We start from the raw sequence: 18351 nt of genomic DNA, 5'->3' as shown, positions 1-18351 counted from the left end.
CACACATGACTCTTCTCTTCTCTACTATGTGCACCATAGACCAAGAAAAAAGTACAGTTGAAATTATTTTTTAACAAGACACCTTCCACACATAACCACCTTCCCCCTTTATAGCAGTTATTCACTTTAAAAAATATTTCATCCCATATCATCAAGAGACCATCGGATGCACCATCCGACCCTACATATTCCCATCCAGCCCCAACATACCCCCAAATCCTTTCAACGTCAAGTCTCGTCACAACCTGTTTTTTAGTCTCAATCAAACCTACCATACTCAAGTAATGTTTGTTTTTTAAATCCTTCACCATTCTCATCTTCCCGTCACCCTGTAACCCCCTAACATTCCAAGAACTAAAAGTCATTTAGAACTATTAGTACACACCTATTTTTTAGTTTTGGGTCTGCATCGTCTCATATTCGCCTTTTGTTTCGCCAATTTTCTCCTCTGTGCTATTTCTTCATTCTGAGCCTGAAAAATTGCCATTATGTCGTCTTCCTCATTGTACAACACAGCACCTGATTCCTTCACCAGCTCCCACATCACTTTATTTTCCAACATCTGGTCCTCTAAGCACTGAGAGTCACTGACCTCATCCTCTTTGTCACAGTCACCCTGCCCAGGTCCGGGACCTCCACCAACATCCACAGCCCATCCAACAGTGCCACTACCTCCACTGTGGTCCAGCATGTTCCCTCGACTAGTCCTTAATCCAACATCGTTGCCGTCTTGTTCCCCGAATACTGTTGCCGCATCAATCTTCGTGGATAGAGCTGGCTGCAGCTCGCCCTCCACCATAGCATCGTGCCCTTCGCCAATCACCCCAACATCCACCACCCTCCGATCCACACCGCCACTTGCGTCATTGTCCAGAACCTGACCTGGTAAGAGGCTTCCCCACTGACAAGGCCAGCCCCGTCATTTTTGCCATCTCCAGCGTCTCCAACAGTTCGGGCACGGCCATCCCCACCACGGCCCAGGCGCCTTCCCCGATCCCCACTGTTGCTGTCTTCGTCGCGGGTGTTAGCGACCCCTTCAAGGGAGCTCGCCCAAACCAGGTCCCGAAGTTGCTGCGCAGGAGGAAGAAGAAGCTTCGGACTCCCCTCCCGAACCGGGTTGTGTCCATCAGCCAGAGGAGTGAGGCCCAAAGTGGGTCCAAGCTCTGCTTCTAATCTGTTTTTTCTCCTAGGCCCAGCCCTTAGGACAGCCTTGTTTTTTTGTTTTCCCTTGTGAGTAGCCCTTTTCAGCCCATCAGCCCATAACACAATGCACAGTAATCACAAGTAACCGTTCTATCTGCGGCTGAGGCCTAACTCAACTGGTTAAATCACATGCCTCTTAATATGCTGCACCCGGGTTCAAACCTTGGTGAGTACACCAAGTGTTGAATATGAACCCTTAAGTGTTGTGTGTGTGAGTGTATAGTGTGGGTTGTTGAGATACCTAGGATAGGAAATTGTCTAATCCACTTGACAAAAAAAAATTGTTCTATCCGAGTCAACCTCATAGCTAGCACCGTTATTTTTATGAGATATTTTTATAGAGATTGGATCTGAATAGGCCAAAGCTTTTTTATTCTGGTGTGTGCTATCGGTGTTTGCACAGATCGCAGTGAGGCCATTTTGTCATGCGTTCACGGTATTTCATGATTCATCCATTTTTTCGTTCTATTTTTTAGATTTGGTTATAATTCCTTCATGCCTTTTGGTATTAGCATAAGGCAGTAGTATAGGAACTCTTTGGGTTTCCTTCTTCCCCAAGTACAACACCAAGTCCCAAATTGCACGAAAGAAACAATGTTCTGAAAATCGGTTCAAACCGACCGGTCGAACCGGTCGAATCGTGAACTGGAGGCTAAAGCGGTTCGAATAATAAGGAAAACCTCAAAATTAAGAAACCGGCGTTGAACCGACGAACCGGCCGGTTACCAGTCGGTCGAACCGAATCGGAACCCGGCCGGTTTTTTAGCCGTGAAGCAGAACACTGCAATTTTGCGTTTTGTGAACCCTAAATTCCTAATTCCATTTGCCCTTCGGACTTGCGTCCCAGTCACAGACCCACACCCACAGTTCAGCACTTCAGTTCCAGTGCTCCACTCTCATCAAGGGTCAGAGAGAGTGAGAGACATAGAGAACGACTGAAGCCCTGGACGCCATCACGATCCGTCGCGCCTTCAGCACCGTCACACCGTCAGCACCGTCGCGCCGTCAGCTCCGTGGCGCCGTTGGGTCCGTCGTGCCGTCAGCACCATCGCGCCGTCAGCTCCGTCGCGCACTCAGCCACTTCGACCAATCACCTCCGTCAAGCTCTGAGAGAAAGCAAAAGAGTTCAGTTGAAGCGTTGAAGCGGTAAAGCCTGAAGCCTCAAGGTGCCTTCGAGCTCTGAGAGAAAGCAATAGAGTTCCAGGTAATTTTTAATTTAGTTATGAACTTATGATTGTTTGATTGAATCACTGAATAACTGTTGCATGATTAACTGACTCTGAGTCTCTGATACTGTGATGAAATCTGATATTGTGAACTCTGTGAACTCTGATGAAACTGTAAAATCTGATGAAACTGTGAACTCTGATTTTGTGACATGATTTTATGAACTCTGATTTTGTGAAATCTGATTGTGTGAACTCTGATTTTGTGACATGATTTTGTCATTGTGAACTCTGATTTTGTATACTCTGATTTTGAGAGATGATTTTATGAACAAAGAATTTTTTGAACTCTGATTTTGTGACATGCTTTTGTGAACTCTGATTTTGTGAAATCTGATTGTGTGAACTCTGATTGTGTGAACTGATTTTGCTTTGTTTACTGAACTGAATTTTGTTGTTTGTTCTTTAATTGTGAATAATTTTGAATAATTTTGTTGTTTGTTCTTTACTGAATTTGGAATCCTTAGAATATCATAGAATTGAAGTGAATTATTGTATGGAACTGAGAGCTTGGAATGATAATAATTTACAAATACAATTCATTTACAAATCATATTGTGTAATATCTCACTATCGCATAATACATAATTTTTCTGAATCTATTCATTTCCCATGAGTTGTAGTCAATTCTAAAGTGTTTATGAATAAAATACATTTCCATTTATCCATTTACAAAGACATTGGTATCATTTGATTCCAGGGAGACTTATTATGGATTTTGTCCCTGATGTGCATGTTGGAAGTTTGAAGTCCATTCTTTTTAATCACAAGCATAAATTTTCGGTAAATAGTGGATCTAGTCCTTACTTCTACATTCTATAAAGCTACATGTATGTTATGGTATTTAGTTGGATGCTGAAGGTTATTTATATTATTTCTCTTGCTAGGTTGGGTAATATTTTTTCAATCCATTTCTCTTGCTAGATTTTTTTATTGAACTTTATGCATTGAGAAGAATAAAAACATGAATTGATTCAATAAAAATTGTTTTGCTTGTGTCTTTGCAGAAGCAAAAGGTGCTCAATTCATGTCCTTCTGAGTATTATAGTTTATTGATCAGACAATAAATTACAATAACTTTGATCTTTAATTTATTGATAATGTGTTATATTTTGTTAGATAAGATTGATACTGATTTAGATCAAGGTGGTGGTGGTGGTGGTAGTAGTACATTTTATTCTGCACCACTTGCTTTTTCTAGTCCAAGTAGTGGAAATGAAGGTGATGATATCAATGACACAAATCAGCAAGTTAGGGAAGATTTTGATGATTCATGACAAACTTGGATTATTTTGATGCTGCTATGTTATGTGTGATTGGTTGTTTTATTTTTTGACTTTTGAATTGTATTTGAATGAGATTATAACATTCTGGTTTATATAGTACTTTTAATTTGAATGATATTTTAAAGTTTACATTAGACTATAATTATATTTTCATGTGTTTATTTATATTTATTTATTATTTTATTATAAAATAGTTTTTTCGGTTCAATCACAGTTAAACCATTTGAATCTATGAACCAATAAACCAGTAGCTAGAACGGTTTGATGATCGGTTCGGTTTTCAGAACCTTGGAAAGAAATCAATGCTTCAGCGAGCCTAACGTCCATGGGAAATACTAATAGCACTTCATTTCTCCAGATTTTGACAAGAGAAATAGTGATACAGAAATCATTCGCATTGATCAATCGGGAAATACTAATAGCACTTCCATCCAGCTTGGCGGCCTGAATCAAAATGTAAGTATTTCTAAATTTCATTGTTAGATTTTGCATCTAAACCAATTGCTTAGTCATTCTTTTATTTTGATCAGTGTTGAGGAAGCTCTAAGGCTGACACAATGGTTACCGTAGAACAACCAAGTCTTGTGTCTGTTATTGATCCTGCATTCTACAGGTAAGACCCAGCATCTCCAATGAGAAAGAGATCAGACATCTCATTTGGTGCCATTACAACAACAATAACTCAAGAAACAAGTTCTAGTTACATTTTAATTCTCTTCAAATTTTCTCATACAGATGAAGCGGTTCTAAGCGCCGATGAAAACAGTGAGGGAAAGTCTGTTGATCTTCCTTTATCGAACAAAACAAAAGCTAACTTCATCATTCATGATAGACACTCGAATACCCAGAATTTCTTTCAAATTCTTCAAGATATCAAATCACAATGATGGGAAATTCACCAGTTAAAATGACAATTAAGATACTAACCATAAATATATAGCAGAAATCCTGCTAGCATCAGGTCTTCTTAGCGGACATACTTCGAGCCAGATTTCTCATTCACCAGGTTGCTTGATTAACCCAAAGTTATTCTTTGCATTAGAACAAATGAAAACAAACAAGAAGGATTTTAACAGTGGCAAGATTATTAGTTCAGAGCAAATGCAAAGAAAACTCATTTGATGTGGTTAATAACATTCTTGTTCAAATATCATTCTTGGAGTGTTCTTATACTCAGTGGCGCCCAACAAACGAGCTACCAGGTAGAAACCTACAGGGGAAGCAGCATTTGGATGAGGTATGCATAGAAATAGACCAGTTACAACCTCAAAAAGAATCTTAACCTGCCCATTGAAGATGAGAATTTGACATGTCTCTTATGGAGAGATTTGAATTTGATGCATCACCCCACAGTTTGGACTAACAGCAACACTGAGATAACAAATAATGTGTTGGATATAGTAATATAGAGAGAATGATCTTTAAAGATTTGATAACTTAAGTTGTTAGAGCCTTAGAGGACAATTAGAAAACTGGTAGGCATTGCAGTTTAGCTTGACCCAAAACAAATAGAGGAAAAAAGAACTTCCAATACACACAGTTTGAACTTTAAAGGGAGGCTAATAAACTGCTTAGTTGTGTTTCACCCTTGTTTTTTGTATAAATTATTGCACATTTTAATTACTTTCTTTATGTATTTATGGTTCATAAGTTCATAAATACATGCAATAGAAAGGAAAGAAATAGAAAGGAAAGAAATGAAAGGAAAGAAACTGAGTGAATTTTTATTTTTTTTAAATGTGTTTGGATAAAAGAAAAATAAGAAGAAAAGAAATGTTATAAAAAACCAATTTTATTCTCATATTATAAAATATATTAAAAAAAGTAAAAAGATAATATTAGAAGTAAAGAGAGAGATTTAGTTTTCTCTCCATTTTCTCTCTATTGTTGGGAAAAAAAATTAGTGAATCCCACCAATATTTTTTCACCCATTTTCCTTTCTCTCCAATTTCTCTTCTCAACCAAATAAGAGAAAATAACTATTTTCCTTCTAATTTCTTTCCCTACCTTTTCTTTCCTTCCATTTTCACCGCAAACCAAGATAGTGTTAAAGCCTTACTCCAAATCGAAGCTAAAATGTTACTCTCAACACACTAATCCTAGATACATGAGCAGCCTCGCAACCAACGTCATGAGAAATCATTCTGCCCCACAACAAACATGCTACCATCACAATTGAGATTTCACATACTCACGAGGCAAAGAAGAAAAAGAATTTCGAGCTATACTTGGCCACGGACTAGCGTGGCCTTAAACCCTGCCTTTTTAATACAACAGTAGCCTCAACGTGTAAAAAATTGTCCTATTTAATAGAATATGCATTAATAACAAAATACTGTCGAATTCCAAAAACCAGCGAGAGGCTCCCCACTCTTCATAAATGGATACCTCTTTCATGATCTTTTCTATAGGTAGAACTACTGTAAGCGGTCTAAACTTCGACCCTTATTTCTTTCTTCATATTGTAAAGGGGAGCAAAGCCCATTTTTTGCTCCCTCTATTGATAGATTAAGGCCCTCTGCCGTCATTTCAGTGACTCATGTTTCCCCGCCTGAATTTCCACTTTCATTCGATAAGGCTTCTGCTCAGTTCTTGAGAATGGTCGCCACCTCTCCCAGGACCGGAATGATTATCCCTGTCCGATGGGTCTACATCCATCCTTGAATGTCGTCGGGCCCTGTTAGCTCTTCTCCAACACCATTCAACACCTAATCCTCAAAATGTGAATCAATTTACTATTGCCACAAATCCACAGTCTTCAAGTGAAGGTAACTCTGTGGTTATGTCTTCTCTTTCACCTCATAGTCATGAATCCTGGGTCATTGACACAGGTGCCACGGTCCATGTTACTTTTAGTCTTGCTGCATTTGCTTCATACACTAAAATAAATCCAATTAGGGTCAGATTGCCAAATCAAAGCATCTTAGTTGCTACCATAGCTGGTCAAGTTAAATTTTCAAATTCATTATATCTCACTAATGTGCTTTACCTCCTAGATTTTGCATTAAATCTTATCTCCGTTTCAGCATTAATTTCTTCACTTGACTGTCAATTCATTTTTAACAAGTTTGGTTGTGAAATACAGGATTACCATACAATGAGGATGATTGGAGCAGCTGAAATCAATGATGGGTTATATGCACTCACAAAAAATTCTCGTTCACTTAAGGAACACACAGCATTGAGCATTGGCACCATTTCACCGTCACTCACTGACCCTACTGCACTTTGGCATCTTAGATTAGGACATTTACCATTTAATAAATTGCAAATTCTGCAGCAATTGCATCCATCCATTCATGGTTTTAAATTCAATAAAACTGTAAGCATGCATCCTTGTGATTCTTGTCACTATGCTAAACATAAAAGATTGCCTTTTCCAATGCGCGTTTCAAAATCAACTTCTTGTTTTGAGCTTATACATGCTGACATTTGGGGTCCAATCAATATCCCTTCAACACATGGTAATAAATATTTCCTTACTCTTGTTGATGACCATAGCAGGTTCACTTGGACCTTCCCTATGTCACTAAAATCTGATACTACTCCCTTAATTCAAAAATTCATTATTTATGCAGAAACACAGTTTAATGCACATATAAAATGCATTCGTTCAGATAATGGTAAAGAATTTTCTCAAGAACAGTTTTTTAACTCTAAAGGCATTTTGCATCAACGGTCTTGCGTAGAGACTCCCCAACAAAATGGAATTGTAGAAAGGAAACATCAACACCTTCTACAGGTAGGGGTGGGCATGGTTTGGATTTTTAAAAATCCAAACTAGATCCACTTCAGAACCAGTTTTATGGTTTAGAAAACCAAACCAGAACTGGATTGAAGAGCAAAACCGATTTTAAACCGGTTTGAAAAAACAAAAACCGGTTCTAAACTGGTTTTAAATTTTAAAACCAGTTTTATTTACAAACCGATTTTAAATCCGGTTTTATTTGTAAACCGATTTTAAATTCGGTTTTTTTTAAATCCAAATCTAAAATCCAGTTTTTTTATAAAATCCAGTTTTAAAACCAGATTTTTTAACTCAAAATCCAGTTTTAAAACCAGTTTTTGAAAATCCAGTTTTAAAACCAGTTTCTTCAACCAAAAATCCAATTTTAAAACTAGTTTTTAAAAATTCAATTTTTAAACCAGATATTTTTACAAAAAATCCACTTTTAAAATCAGTTTTTAGAAATTCAATTTTTAAACCATAATGTTTTTAAAAAGTAAAATTAATACTAAAGTCATTTTAAAGTGTATAGGTTCTTACAACTAGAATTTGGTTCTTTATAAATCTAATGACAATAGCTAATCTATATAACATTTAATCATTCTCAAGACATCAAAAGAATACCACCAAAATATCTCTCTAACAAAATATCAAAGATGCCAAGTTGCCAACAAAATCATCAAACAACCACAACCTTTGAGAAAAATATATCTGCAAATAACAAAATATACCTTTGTCATTTTTTAAAATAAATCTTTGAATGAAAGTATTAAACCAAATGAGAATATTAAGCATACCTAGTCATCATCAAGATTATCAATTGATGCCGCCATAGAACAAGCACCATCATTAGAGGAAAATATATCTACAAAGGAAATCAAATTAATTATCAAGTCTATATTCAACAACTTTTAATTGGTAACTAATACCTAAATTCTAAAATAGAAAGATAACAAAAACAAAAATAAAATAAAATGAGAAAAAATAAGAAACAAATTTTATACCTTGATCAACTTGTTGAAGAACTTCACCATCATCATCTAAAGCAGAGAAAAGATCTTCCTTAAGCCAATCTCCTGTGCAGACTAAGGCTTCTACCATTCTAGGTGTTAAAGAACTGCGGTATGGATCAAGGACTCTTCCTCCAGTACTAAATGCTGACTCCGAAGCTACCGTAGAAACAGGTATAGCCAATACCTCACGAGCCATATTTTCAAGAATTGGAAATCGGGTTGAGTTGACCTTCCACCAGTTTAGTATATCGAACTTATGGGAGTATGGCTCACATTCTTCTTGTAAATATCTATCAAGTTTAGATCTTGTATTTGTTCTGCGACCGGTTGCTTGCAGAAAAAAGCCCATGCCATGAAGATCGGTATTAATGTTGTTGGCTTGAACATCTTGCGTATCAGCTTCACTTGCTTCCTCAGAACTTTGGTATTGCTGATAAAGTAACTTTATGCACTTGGACAACTTTGACTTCAATTCGCCTCCTTTTTCTTCTCCAAAGAAGTAATCCAAGAAATAATTGACATACTCAATCTTTTGCATTGGATTAAGTACGATAGCAATCAATAACAACATATTCACTGAATCAGGATTGCCCCAATACTTCTCATACTTAACCCTCATCCTTTCTGCCATTGACATAGTACTAAAATCAACAGAATCACAAGAATGACGAATAAATCGTCCAATTGCAAATACTTCCTTCATATACATATCACTGGTAACATATAAGGTACCAGAAACATGTATAGTGGCATCACTGAACACTCGCAAAAATGGTACAATGGACTCAGCATACTCCCAGTCTGAATCAGAAGGAACACCTTTCCCTTTTCCTCCATTCATCTCTCCTATATAGGCATTATCTTTCAAAGCAAGCAACTCAAATGCTTTGCGATGCTTCAAAGCTACCTCTAACATTTGATAAGTAGAGTTCCACCTAGTCTCAACATCCATGCAAGGCAAGCCTTTATATTGGATTTTTTCTAGTTCAACACACTTTTGAAACCTACTAGCTCTAGATGGAGAAGATCTAACATACTTTACTGCACTACGAATCCTCAAGACTGATTCATCAATCTCTTTCAACCCCTCTTTTACAATTAAGTTTATAATATGTGCACAACACCTCATATGAATAAATTCACCATTCAAAATAATGCTATTCCAAGAATTCAATCGCTGCTTCAGATATTTAATTGCAACATCGTTAGACGAGGCATTATCAACTGTCACACTAAAGACCCGATTCAAATTCCAATTATTTAAACAAGATTCAATTGTTGCTCCTATAACCTCTCCTGAATGACTTGTCACTTGACAAAAATTAAGTATTTTTTTATGTAATTTCCAATCCAAATCAACAAAGTGTGCTGTCAAACTCATATAAGTAAAATTTTGAATTGAAGTCCAAGTGTCAGTGGTTAGACATACTCTACCACAATTTGTCGAAAGAAAATCTTGCAACTTCATCTTCTCTTCAGCATAAAGAGCTCCAATGTCACGTGCTAATGTAGTCCGTGAAGGAACTTTGAATCTTGCTTGTAGAGCATGCACAAATTTTCGGAATTTCGGGCTTTCAACGAAGCGAAATGGTAGCTCTTCCCCAATAAACATTTCCACAAGTGCCCTTCGAGCCTCCTCTTGGTCAAATTTGGAAGCACTGGGTGAATTTAAAACACCACGCTCATCTATAGTCGGTGTGGTCGTCGTTTTTCTTCTTTTGTTCGAATCATTATTAGGATTTTGCTTGCATCTTCTCAAATGACCACCCATTGAGCTAGTTCCATTCCCATATTGTATTAAGCTACCACAATATTTGCATTTAGCCTTCTTCTCGATAGCATTCTCTACATCAAAATGATCCCAGACAGCTGACCGATTCTTACGAACACTTGACGGTGGAGAAGATGGTTGAGTGCTAGCGGACATCCCTGCTGCTTCAATATTACTGTTTTCATTCATCTTGCTCTGCATATAAAGCAAGGTGTACGTAACTCAAAATTTGATGCCAAATATGCTAAAATTAACACAAACTAATCCAAAGAAACAGCAGCCAATAAAACTTCAACATTAACTTTACCTTATCCCTATAAAAAGTAGTCACTCAAGCATCAGAATATGTTTAGTAAACTAAATTAGACAATTAGTCCCTGATTTCCTGCATTTTATTTTATATCTAGTTCTGCTCATGAATCTCAGCCATCCCCTTTTTTTAACCTATTAATTTTAGAGTGCAATAGCTTCCATCTTCTGTTACACATTCAGAAAGGAGTTTAAAGAAAATAGAAGCTAGCAAGTTAAGTCTTCATTTGCTATCCTATATTTAAGTCTTCATTTGCTATCATATTCCACACCTCAGCTTAAAAGTTCAGAATTGCATTTAATAAAAATATATCTAAAAGCTAATCCTAAAACTATAAAGTACCTAATAAAATAATGTTGAAAGTCATACATATACACCACTATAACAATTATATCAACATGCTACAAGGTTTCATTATTGATGAACAATGAATAATTCAAGTGGCAAAAACAAATATCTCAAATGTCAACAAGCAGAAATACATACTACTAAAGAGCAAACTGAATTGATAAGTTACCAATTTGTTTACATGTTAAATCTCATATTGATGTTTGATATTCTGTGTAGACATGATAATGCAACCAAGGAAATATTGAATAAAGATAAAGCATTTAATATAACAGATTGGTCAAAGTAGTGCTACTGCTACTTGAGTGATAATGCACTACTTTTTCATACTTATATGATATAATGATCTAGCCATATATAGAAAGTTTAATACCGTTTGGAATCTTATGTGTATCTAATATTCTTCGTTTATCTACTTTATTTTACTTTCTGTCTGCTTAACCATAAGTAGCATATTATATTATTATATTAATCCAGCAAGAGAGAGAAGCAATGTTATATCATATATAGGCATGAAGGTACAATACTATTTTATATCACTCAAGTAGTGCTACTGCTACGTACTCTACTATTTTATATCTATGAATTACAATACTAGCTATTACTGCATGAACTAAATAATTTAGTTAAGTGTTGCGAGTAAAAATATTGGTCAAGCCCAATTACAATTAGGATAGTTTCAATGACTATAAATATAAATAGTAAATTTTATCTTTGGCAAAATTTTATGAAAAACAATTTGCAAATCAAGGTTCAGGTTCATCAGGAACTTCAACAACAAACTGCTCAACAACAACCACTTTTGATTTTCATGTTCAGCCACAGCAACAACAAGAAGACTCAACAGAATTTACAGAGCAAACAGAATTTCAAATCTCAGATCTAGAAATCCAATCAAAAGAAAGAAAATTATAGAATAAAATGGAAAAAGAAACATTAGCATTTTGAGTTGTTTCATATCAACAAAATTCACTAAATCACTGTCCTGTACCTCAAAACAGCCAACACATCACTAAATCACTGCTTGTACCTCAAATTTGAAGAAATAAAGAATGATCAAATTAAAAAATATTGTCAAATAATAAAAAAATATAACTTTAATTTTAACTATATTTTTCAAGTATTATTAAATTTTCATAACTACCATAATCACCATACTCATAACTACCACAAATTCCCCTGTTAACTAATATATCAAATAATACATGGAGTAGAGTAAGAGAGAGTTCAAATCTTATTCTAATAATAACATCTAACACATGCAACATTTGCTAAATACTAATATTATGCAAGACTAGCTAAGATGCGAAATATATATACCACAGAATCTGAAGTTGTAACCACTAGCATGAGCGTGAAAAGAAGAAAGTAAGAGGATGAAAGATAAGCATAAAAGAAGGTAGAGCTTTGGAATTGGAGGAGACTGAAACTCCATGTTAATTATTGCAGAGAAGAAGTTCTATCTTCAAAGTTGATGGAACGTAATAACAAAGCAAACTTAGCTTAATTAGAGATTTGATTTCACCAACAGTTTCATTTCAGTTAGTTATTGCACGTTTGGGATCAATGCAATGGGAACAATCTTTTTTATACGTAATATGCAGACAAATTATGTAATTTTGAGCTTTAATTGAACCCATCAAGACAGAGAAAAACAAAAGATTGAAGTTCTGATAGAGTACAAATAGAATCCAATGTTAGTTGAGCTGAATAATTAAAGTTGAATAAGAGGGTAAAATCATGTGGTTTTCTAGCATGTGTATAAAGTGAATGAACCATAGTTAAAGTTGGAGAAACCTGGTGCAATGTATCAACAACAGAGTAGCATGATGAATGAACAGGAACAAAATTCAAAGCTAATTAAAAAATTTAAACAAAACGCAAGGCAAATACCTGGTGCTTGGTGAGCCTCTGCGAATGGTTCTTCTGAGAAATCACCGTCAACACTTGATCAAAGGACAACCACACAACCTTGCTGTAAAAAAAAAACCCCAAAATAAAAATGGCATTAACACAAACACTTGATATGCATAACAGCATAAGCAATCAAACTTTGTTCAGTTTTTCAAATTGATGGAATGGAACAGAACAGAAAAGAACATAGAATCAAACCTTTGGTAAACCTATCTAACCTTGAGGGTACCCAGAGAACGGAGAAGAACAGAGCTGGGTCACGGCGAGAAAAGGCGGACGGCGCCTTGAGGGTACCCAGAGAACGGAGAACGGAGAACAGAGCTGGGTCATGGCGAGAAAAGGCGGACGGCACCTTGAGGGTACCCAGAGAACGGAGAAGAACAGAGCTGGGTCACGGCGAGAAAAGGCGGACGGCGGAACCGCGGATGGCGGAACAGAGCAGTGGCGCGACGCGCTTGTGGTGGTGGTGGCAGCTACGAAACTGCAGTGCCAGTTGCCTGCTCCGGTGCGGCGGTGCCGGCTACGGGGCGAAGGAGAAAAGGATTGGTGATTTCGTGCGAGCTAAAACTAGTTCACCAAATCAGAAATGAAGAATTAGGGTTTTTTTGAGATTTGGATTTTAATCTGGATCTGGATCTGGATCTGGATTTAAAACCATTTAGATGGATTGGATTTAAAACCAAATTATAAAATAAATTTGGTTTGGTTTGAATTTTTTTTGGTTTAAAACTGGTTTTTTTTAAATGGTTTGGTTTGGATTTGGTTTAAAATCCAAATTTTGGATTTTTTTGCCCACCCCTATCTACAGGTCACAAGAGCCATCTTGTTTCATTCTTCCGTTCCATCTTTTTATTGGGATCTTGCTTTATCATATGCAACTCACATAATTAATTGTCTTCCTAGCAAGTTATTAGCTCAGAAAACTCCTTTTGAGATTTTAAACACCACATTACCTAATTTCACAAATTTCAAGGTCTTCGGTTGCTTAGTTTTCATCTCTACTCTTGCTTGTCAAAGGAAAAAGCTTGATCCGAGGGCAAAGAAATGTGTTTTCCTTGGATTCAAGCACGGCATAAAAGGTTTTTTGGTTTTGGATTTAAAAACTAATGAACTCATAGTTTCTAGAGATGTGACATTTTATGAGCATGTTTTACCCTTCAAAAATTCTGCATCCACTACTAATGACAATAGTATGAACTTTCATTCCACTGCACAAGCACATGATTCCATTGCATTTGATACACTTTTTGACTACTTACACACGCACAATCCACCACAAGGTCATACATTCATTTCCGACACAGCTCATGCATCCATCACACCTCAAAATAATATTCATTTCACTCATATTAATGCATCAGCATCTCCCTCTCTTCCTAGACCTGCATCACAACTTGCACAACATAACTCACAACTTCCACCCTCACTTCCCGATATTAGAAGATCTACTAAAGAAAAGAAACAACCTGCATATCTTAATGATTTTCATTGTTTTCAAACCTCAATTGATTCCGCTGTGACAAAATCCTCAAGGTATCCAATTTCTAACTATGTTTCTTCTCATAATTTATCTAAGACACATCACACACTATCTGTGGCTATTGCATCGTCTGTTGAACCCAAACATTATGAGGAGGCTATTGTTGAATCTTGTTGGAAAGACGCTATCTCCGCTGAATTAAAAGCTTTGGCTACAAATAAGACCTGGACCCTCACTCATTTACCCATAGGAAAGAAAGCCATTGGTTGTAAATGGGTGTTTAAACTCAAACTGAAGCCTGATGGCTCCGTTGAGAGACATAAAGCAAGACTGGTTGCAAAAGGGTACACTCAGAGGCAAGGCTTTGACTTCTTTGATACATACAGCCCTGTAGCCAAAATGACAACATTACGACTTCTTTTGGCTTTAGCTGCTGCGAAAGATTGGCATCTTCACCAGCTTGATGTTAACACTGCCTTTCTTCATGGTGATCTTGACGAGGAGGTCTACATGCAACTTCCTCCTGGCCTTGTTGTCTCTCAAACCGGGTTGGTGTGCAAGCTTCAAAAATCTCTTTATGGATTAAAGCAAGCTAGTAGACAATAGAATGCTAAGCTGACCTCTATGCTCACATCTCTTGGTTATTCTCAATCCAAACATGACTACTCTCTCTTCACAAAACGGACCGGTGAGACCTTCACTGCTGCCCTAGCCTATGTTGATGATCTCATACTCACTGGGAATAATATACAAGAGATTGAATCTACCAAGAGACACCTTCATGAGGCTTTCAAAATCAAGGATATTGGGGATGTTAAATTCTTCTTAGGACTAGAAGTCGCCAGGGAAAGCAAGGGAATTGCTGTTAATCAACGAAAATATGTGCTTGATCTTCTAGCTGACTATGGTATGACTGATTGTAAACCTGTATCTACTCCTATGGACTACTCTAACAAGTTAAGTAAAAATTCAACTCCTCCCTATTCTGATGTGGCTTCATATCGACGATTAATTGGCAAGCTTGTTTATCTTACCACAACAAGACCTGACATTTCTTTTGCCGTTGACAAACTCAGTCACTGCCTTGATTGTCCAACCACTGCTCATTATCAAGCTGCCATTCGTGTCTTAAAGTATCTCAAACAAGCCCCTGCAGCTGGTTTATTTTTCTCATTTTTCTCAACTTCCTCAGATTTGTTGCTTTCGGGTTACTCTGACGCCGATTGGGCATCATGCATCGATACAAGAAGGTCCATTTCTGGTTTCTGTTTCTACTTGAGGACCTCCCTCATTTCATGGAAGAGTAAGAAACAATTGACAGTGTCCAAATCCTCTTCAGAGGCAGAGTATCGTGCTCTTGCCTCAGCAACTTGTGAAGCTCAATGGCTCTCTTATCTTATGTCTGATCTTGGCTTACCTTGTTCTAGTCCTATTCCTATCTATTGTGACAGCCAATCCGCTCGTCACATTGCTGCCAATCCCATTTTTCATGAGCGCACTAAACACATCGAAGTCGATTGCCACGTCGTACGAGAAAAATAGGTCTTATCAAACTTTTGCCAATTTCCAGTCAATTTCCAGCAAAGAACAAAATGCGGACATCTTCACCAAACCACTTGCACCTGCTCCTTGTTGGACATCTATTCTCTGCCTCGGATACTGTTCACTTCCCCGCCATTCTTTTAACCGCCACCTGTAACAAATGTACATACTATCATACAATTTGTTTCAATGCTATTATACATAATTTACAAATATTGCAAACGAATTTCTCTACGATAATTTTGTAAGCTTTGTCTTAGGTGGGAAAAGTGAATAGGCTTTGTCTTAGGTGAGAAAAGATATATTAAGGATCTTGGTGGTACAAATAAAAAAAAATTAAAAAATAACATAGTAAATTACTTAAGTACCATCATCTTCTTTCTCTTGTTTTTCTTCATAAAAATAACCACCATCGCGCCACTTGCTGTATCTTTGAGATAAAAACAGTGGTAAAAAGTAATAATTAATTTCTATACAATTTTTAACACCAAAAACTGAACTGATCTTTGATGACTGGGTTGTGCCTTGTTAAATGGTATCTAATATACAATTTCAATGCCTTGCTAGTTGCCACTTCACAGATCCAATATGTTGTATTCTAGACTAAACCTCAATAAAAGACGAATTCACTTGGTCAAAAGTGCTATGGTTGCTTCATACCCATGATATGTAAGTGATGCGTATTGTTTTTTATAGGAGCTTCTATTTTTGCCTCAAATTTTACATTAATTAGAAAAAAATATTCATAATTATATCTAATTTACTATCATAAGAGAAAGATAGCAAAGTGGATGATAGGATAAAGGGAGAACAAATTGAGAAAAAGGAATAAAAAAGTAAAATCAAAATTTTAAAAATGTTAAATAATTTATTTATATTATTATAATTTTTAATATATAATAATCATTTAATCTAAACCATTCATCACTATTTTTTAATAGTTAAGATAAAAAATTAATAGTTAAGATAAAAAATTATATTTAAACCACTAAGATCCAAATATACTTTCACCACCATAGAACCAGCATGAATTGTATTGGTGACTAATTTTGATGTATAGAATCGATAAAGCAGAATATTTAATAAATTACTCTAAGCATATGCATAACTAAATTCAATTTGACACCATTATCTACTAATATACATTATATCACATTATGTATACTCGAAAACAAATTATAGGATTTTGTCCCTAATATTAGAAAATGCCCTAAAATTTAATCTGCCAACGTTTTCAATTATATTTTCAAAGTGTTAAACTTATCCCTAAGAATTTTAAATTTTATTTCTAAGATATTACATGAAATTAAAATTCAGTATAATTTTGACACAAATCTAAAAAGATAAAATTAAATATAACTAACCAATCAAAAATACTTTTGAAAACAAATTCATTCCTTAAGAATAAAAAGTATACTTTACTAAATTATATAACCTAAAAATATTTATAAATTGAAATGTATGTCTCATGGCCAGTCCCAAATGGTAAAGGCAGCGACGCCGCTCCACAAGGCAATGGAATATGAGACAGCCCCCGGCGGAGATGCCACCCGTTAGGGCGGCGCCGTCGACGCCGATGAGCATTGATCTCTGACGGTTACTTGAGAACTATGCAAACACCAATTAAGTTTGCTCTCAATTATGTATGAGACTCCTTCGGAGAAATCTCCCGTCAATAAAATTTTCCAAAATTTCTTAAAAAAATAATAAAACTAAATAAATTTCTAGTTTCTGCTCAGTGAAGAATTATCATTCTCATTGACTTTTGAAAAATCTCTGAAGTCTGACATGTGAATTTTATTCTTAGTTCGTCACAGCAGAACACGAATCTATTATTCAATTTCAGCTGAAAATTTCAACAAAACGAAAAACAAAATCAACAATTGTGGTTAGAACAATATAGCAAATTAGCAGCAGCTCTCATACGCAATAAAATTTCTGCTCATACATTAAATCAGAATAGCGTATACTGCAATGTATGCAAGAAATCACAGAGCAACCACTAATTGAAGGTTCAGAATAGTTGAATTTGAGATGTAAAATTCAAAACCCTAAGATTTGGGGAAAAAGGGAAATACGCTTTGTTATTTCGCTAATAGAGATCAGAGATTGGAAAAAGATGTCGGTCACGGTAATTCAGAAACACGGACCAATATAAAAATCATCATGTCTCTTAGCTTTCAATTCACGAAAACAAAATTAAAAAATAATAATAATGAAAAAGAAGCTGAATAGGAGAAACAAAAAGGTGCTAGTAAATCATCAGAGACTTAAATACAGGTAATCATGGATTGAATCCATTTCATATTGTTGCAGTTTTATTTTCTCATCACTTGATTGAAAACAAACACACGATTAAGAAAGAAGCGAAATAGAGTAACCTAAGTAAGGGATCTAACTCAGAAATATGGAGGAATGAAAAAGCATAACCTGGAGGAAGTGACTGAAAGAAGATGCTGCATCGGTTTATAAAGAGGATTTCGACGGCAAAGTAGAACGTAGAAACCCTAAACAGGGAAAGGGTCAAAGGG

The 18351-nt window shown here is 36.0% G+C and overlaps 3 protein-coding genes and 4 non-coding genes across 8 annotated transcripts; 2 read left to right on the top strand and 5 right to left on the bottom strand.

Moving 5' to 3' along the window:
* Positions 1–7928: 7928 nt before the first annotated feature.
* Positions 7929–14419, bottom strand: LOC112716342 (zinc finger BED domain-containing protein RICESLEEPER 2-like). 2 transcript variants are annotated; one of them, XM_025768232.3, is made up of 5 exons: positions 13017–14419; positions 12778–12859; positions 8447–10421; positions 8240–8307; positions 7929–8153 (listed from the first exon to the last, which is right to left on the bottom strand). In XM_025768232.3, exons 3-4 carry the CDS (start codon positions 10413–10415, stop codon positions 8240–8242), a joined length of 2037 nt encoding a protein of 678 aa, XP_025624017.1. In that variant the 5' UTR covers positions 10416–10421; positions 12778–12859; positions 13017–14419; the 3' UTR covers positions 7929–8153. The 2 variants fall into 2 exon arrangements, with proteins under 2 accessions (XP_025624017.1, XP_025624016.1); XM_025768231.3 differs by having other exon boundaries at positions 12997–13677.
* LOC140175747 (uncharacterized) lies at positions 13127–14884 on the top strand. The gene is made up of 2 exons (XM_072204295.1): positions 13127–13344; positions 13816–14884. The coding sequence occupies exons 1-2, from the start codon at positions 13127–13129 to the stop codon at positions 14882–14884; spliced, it is 1287 nt and encodes a 428-aa protein (XP_072060396.1).
* Positions 14885–14902: 18 nt separating this feature from the next.
* On the top strand, positions 14903–15820 carry LOC112717906 (uncharacterized mitochondrial protein AtMg00810). Its single transcript, XM_025769829.1, has one exon. It carries the CDS (start codon positions 14903–14905, stop codon positions 15818–15820), a length of 918 nt encoding a protein of 305 aa, XP_025625614.1.
* A 1728-nt stretch (positions 15821–17548) lies between these two features.
* Positions 17549–17643, bottom strand: LOC112719069 (small nucleolar RNA R64/Z200 family). The gene has a single exon (XR_003161388.1). It is a non-coding gene; the product is annotated as a small nucleolar RNA R64/Z200 family (small nucleolar RNA).
* Positions 17644–17735: 92 nt separating this feature from the next.
* Positions 17736–17818, bottom strand: LOC112719067 (small nucleolar RNA U54). The gene has a single exon (XR_003161386.1). It is a non-coding gene; the product is annotated as a small nucleolar RNA U54 (small nucleolar RNA).
* Positions 17819–17918: 100 nt separating this feature from the next.
* LOC112719095 (small nucleolar RNA SNORD18) lies at positions 17919–17993 on the bottom strand. The gene has a single exon (XR_003161412.1). It is a non-coding gene; the product is annotated as a small nucleolar RNA SNORD18 (small nucleolar RNA).
* Positions 17994–18077: 84 nt separating this feature from the next.
* LOC112719066 (small nucleolar RNA Z199) lies at positions 18078–18159 on the bottom strand. The gene has a single exon (XR_003161385.1). It is a non-coding gene; the product is annotated as a small nucleolar RNA Z199 (small nucleolar RNA).
* Between the last annotated feature and the right edge of the window lie 192 nt (positions 18160–18351).

The sequence above is a fragment of the Arachis hypogaea genome, chromosome 10, assembly GCF_003086295.3.
Source record: "Arachis hypogaea cultivar Tifrunner chromosome 10, arahy.Tifrunner.gnm2.J5K5, whole genome shotgun sequence".
Classification (NCBI taxonomy): domain Eukaryota; kingdom Viridiplantae; phylum Streptophyta; class Magnoliopsida; order Fabales; family Fabaceae; genus Arachis; species Arachis hypogaea.
This window is presented reverse-complemented; position numbering and strand designations above follow the sequence as displayed.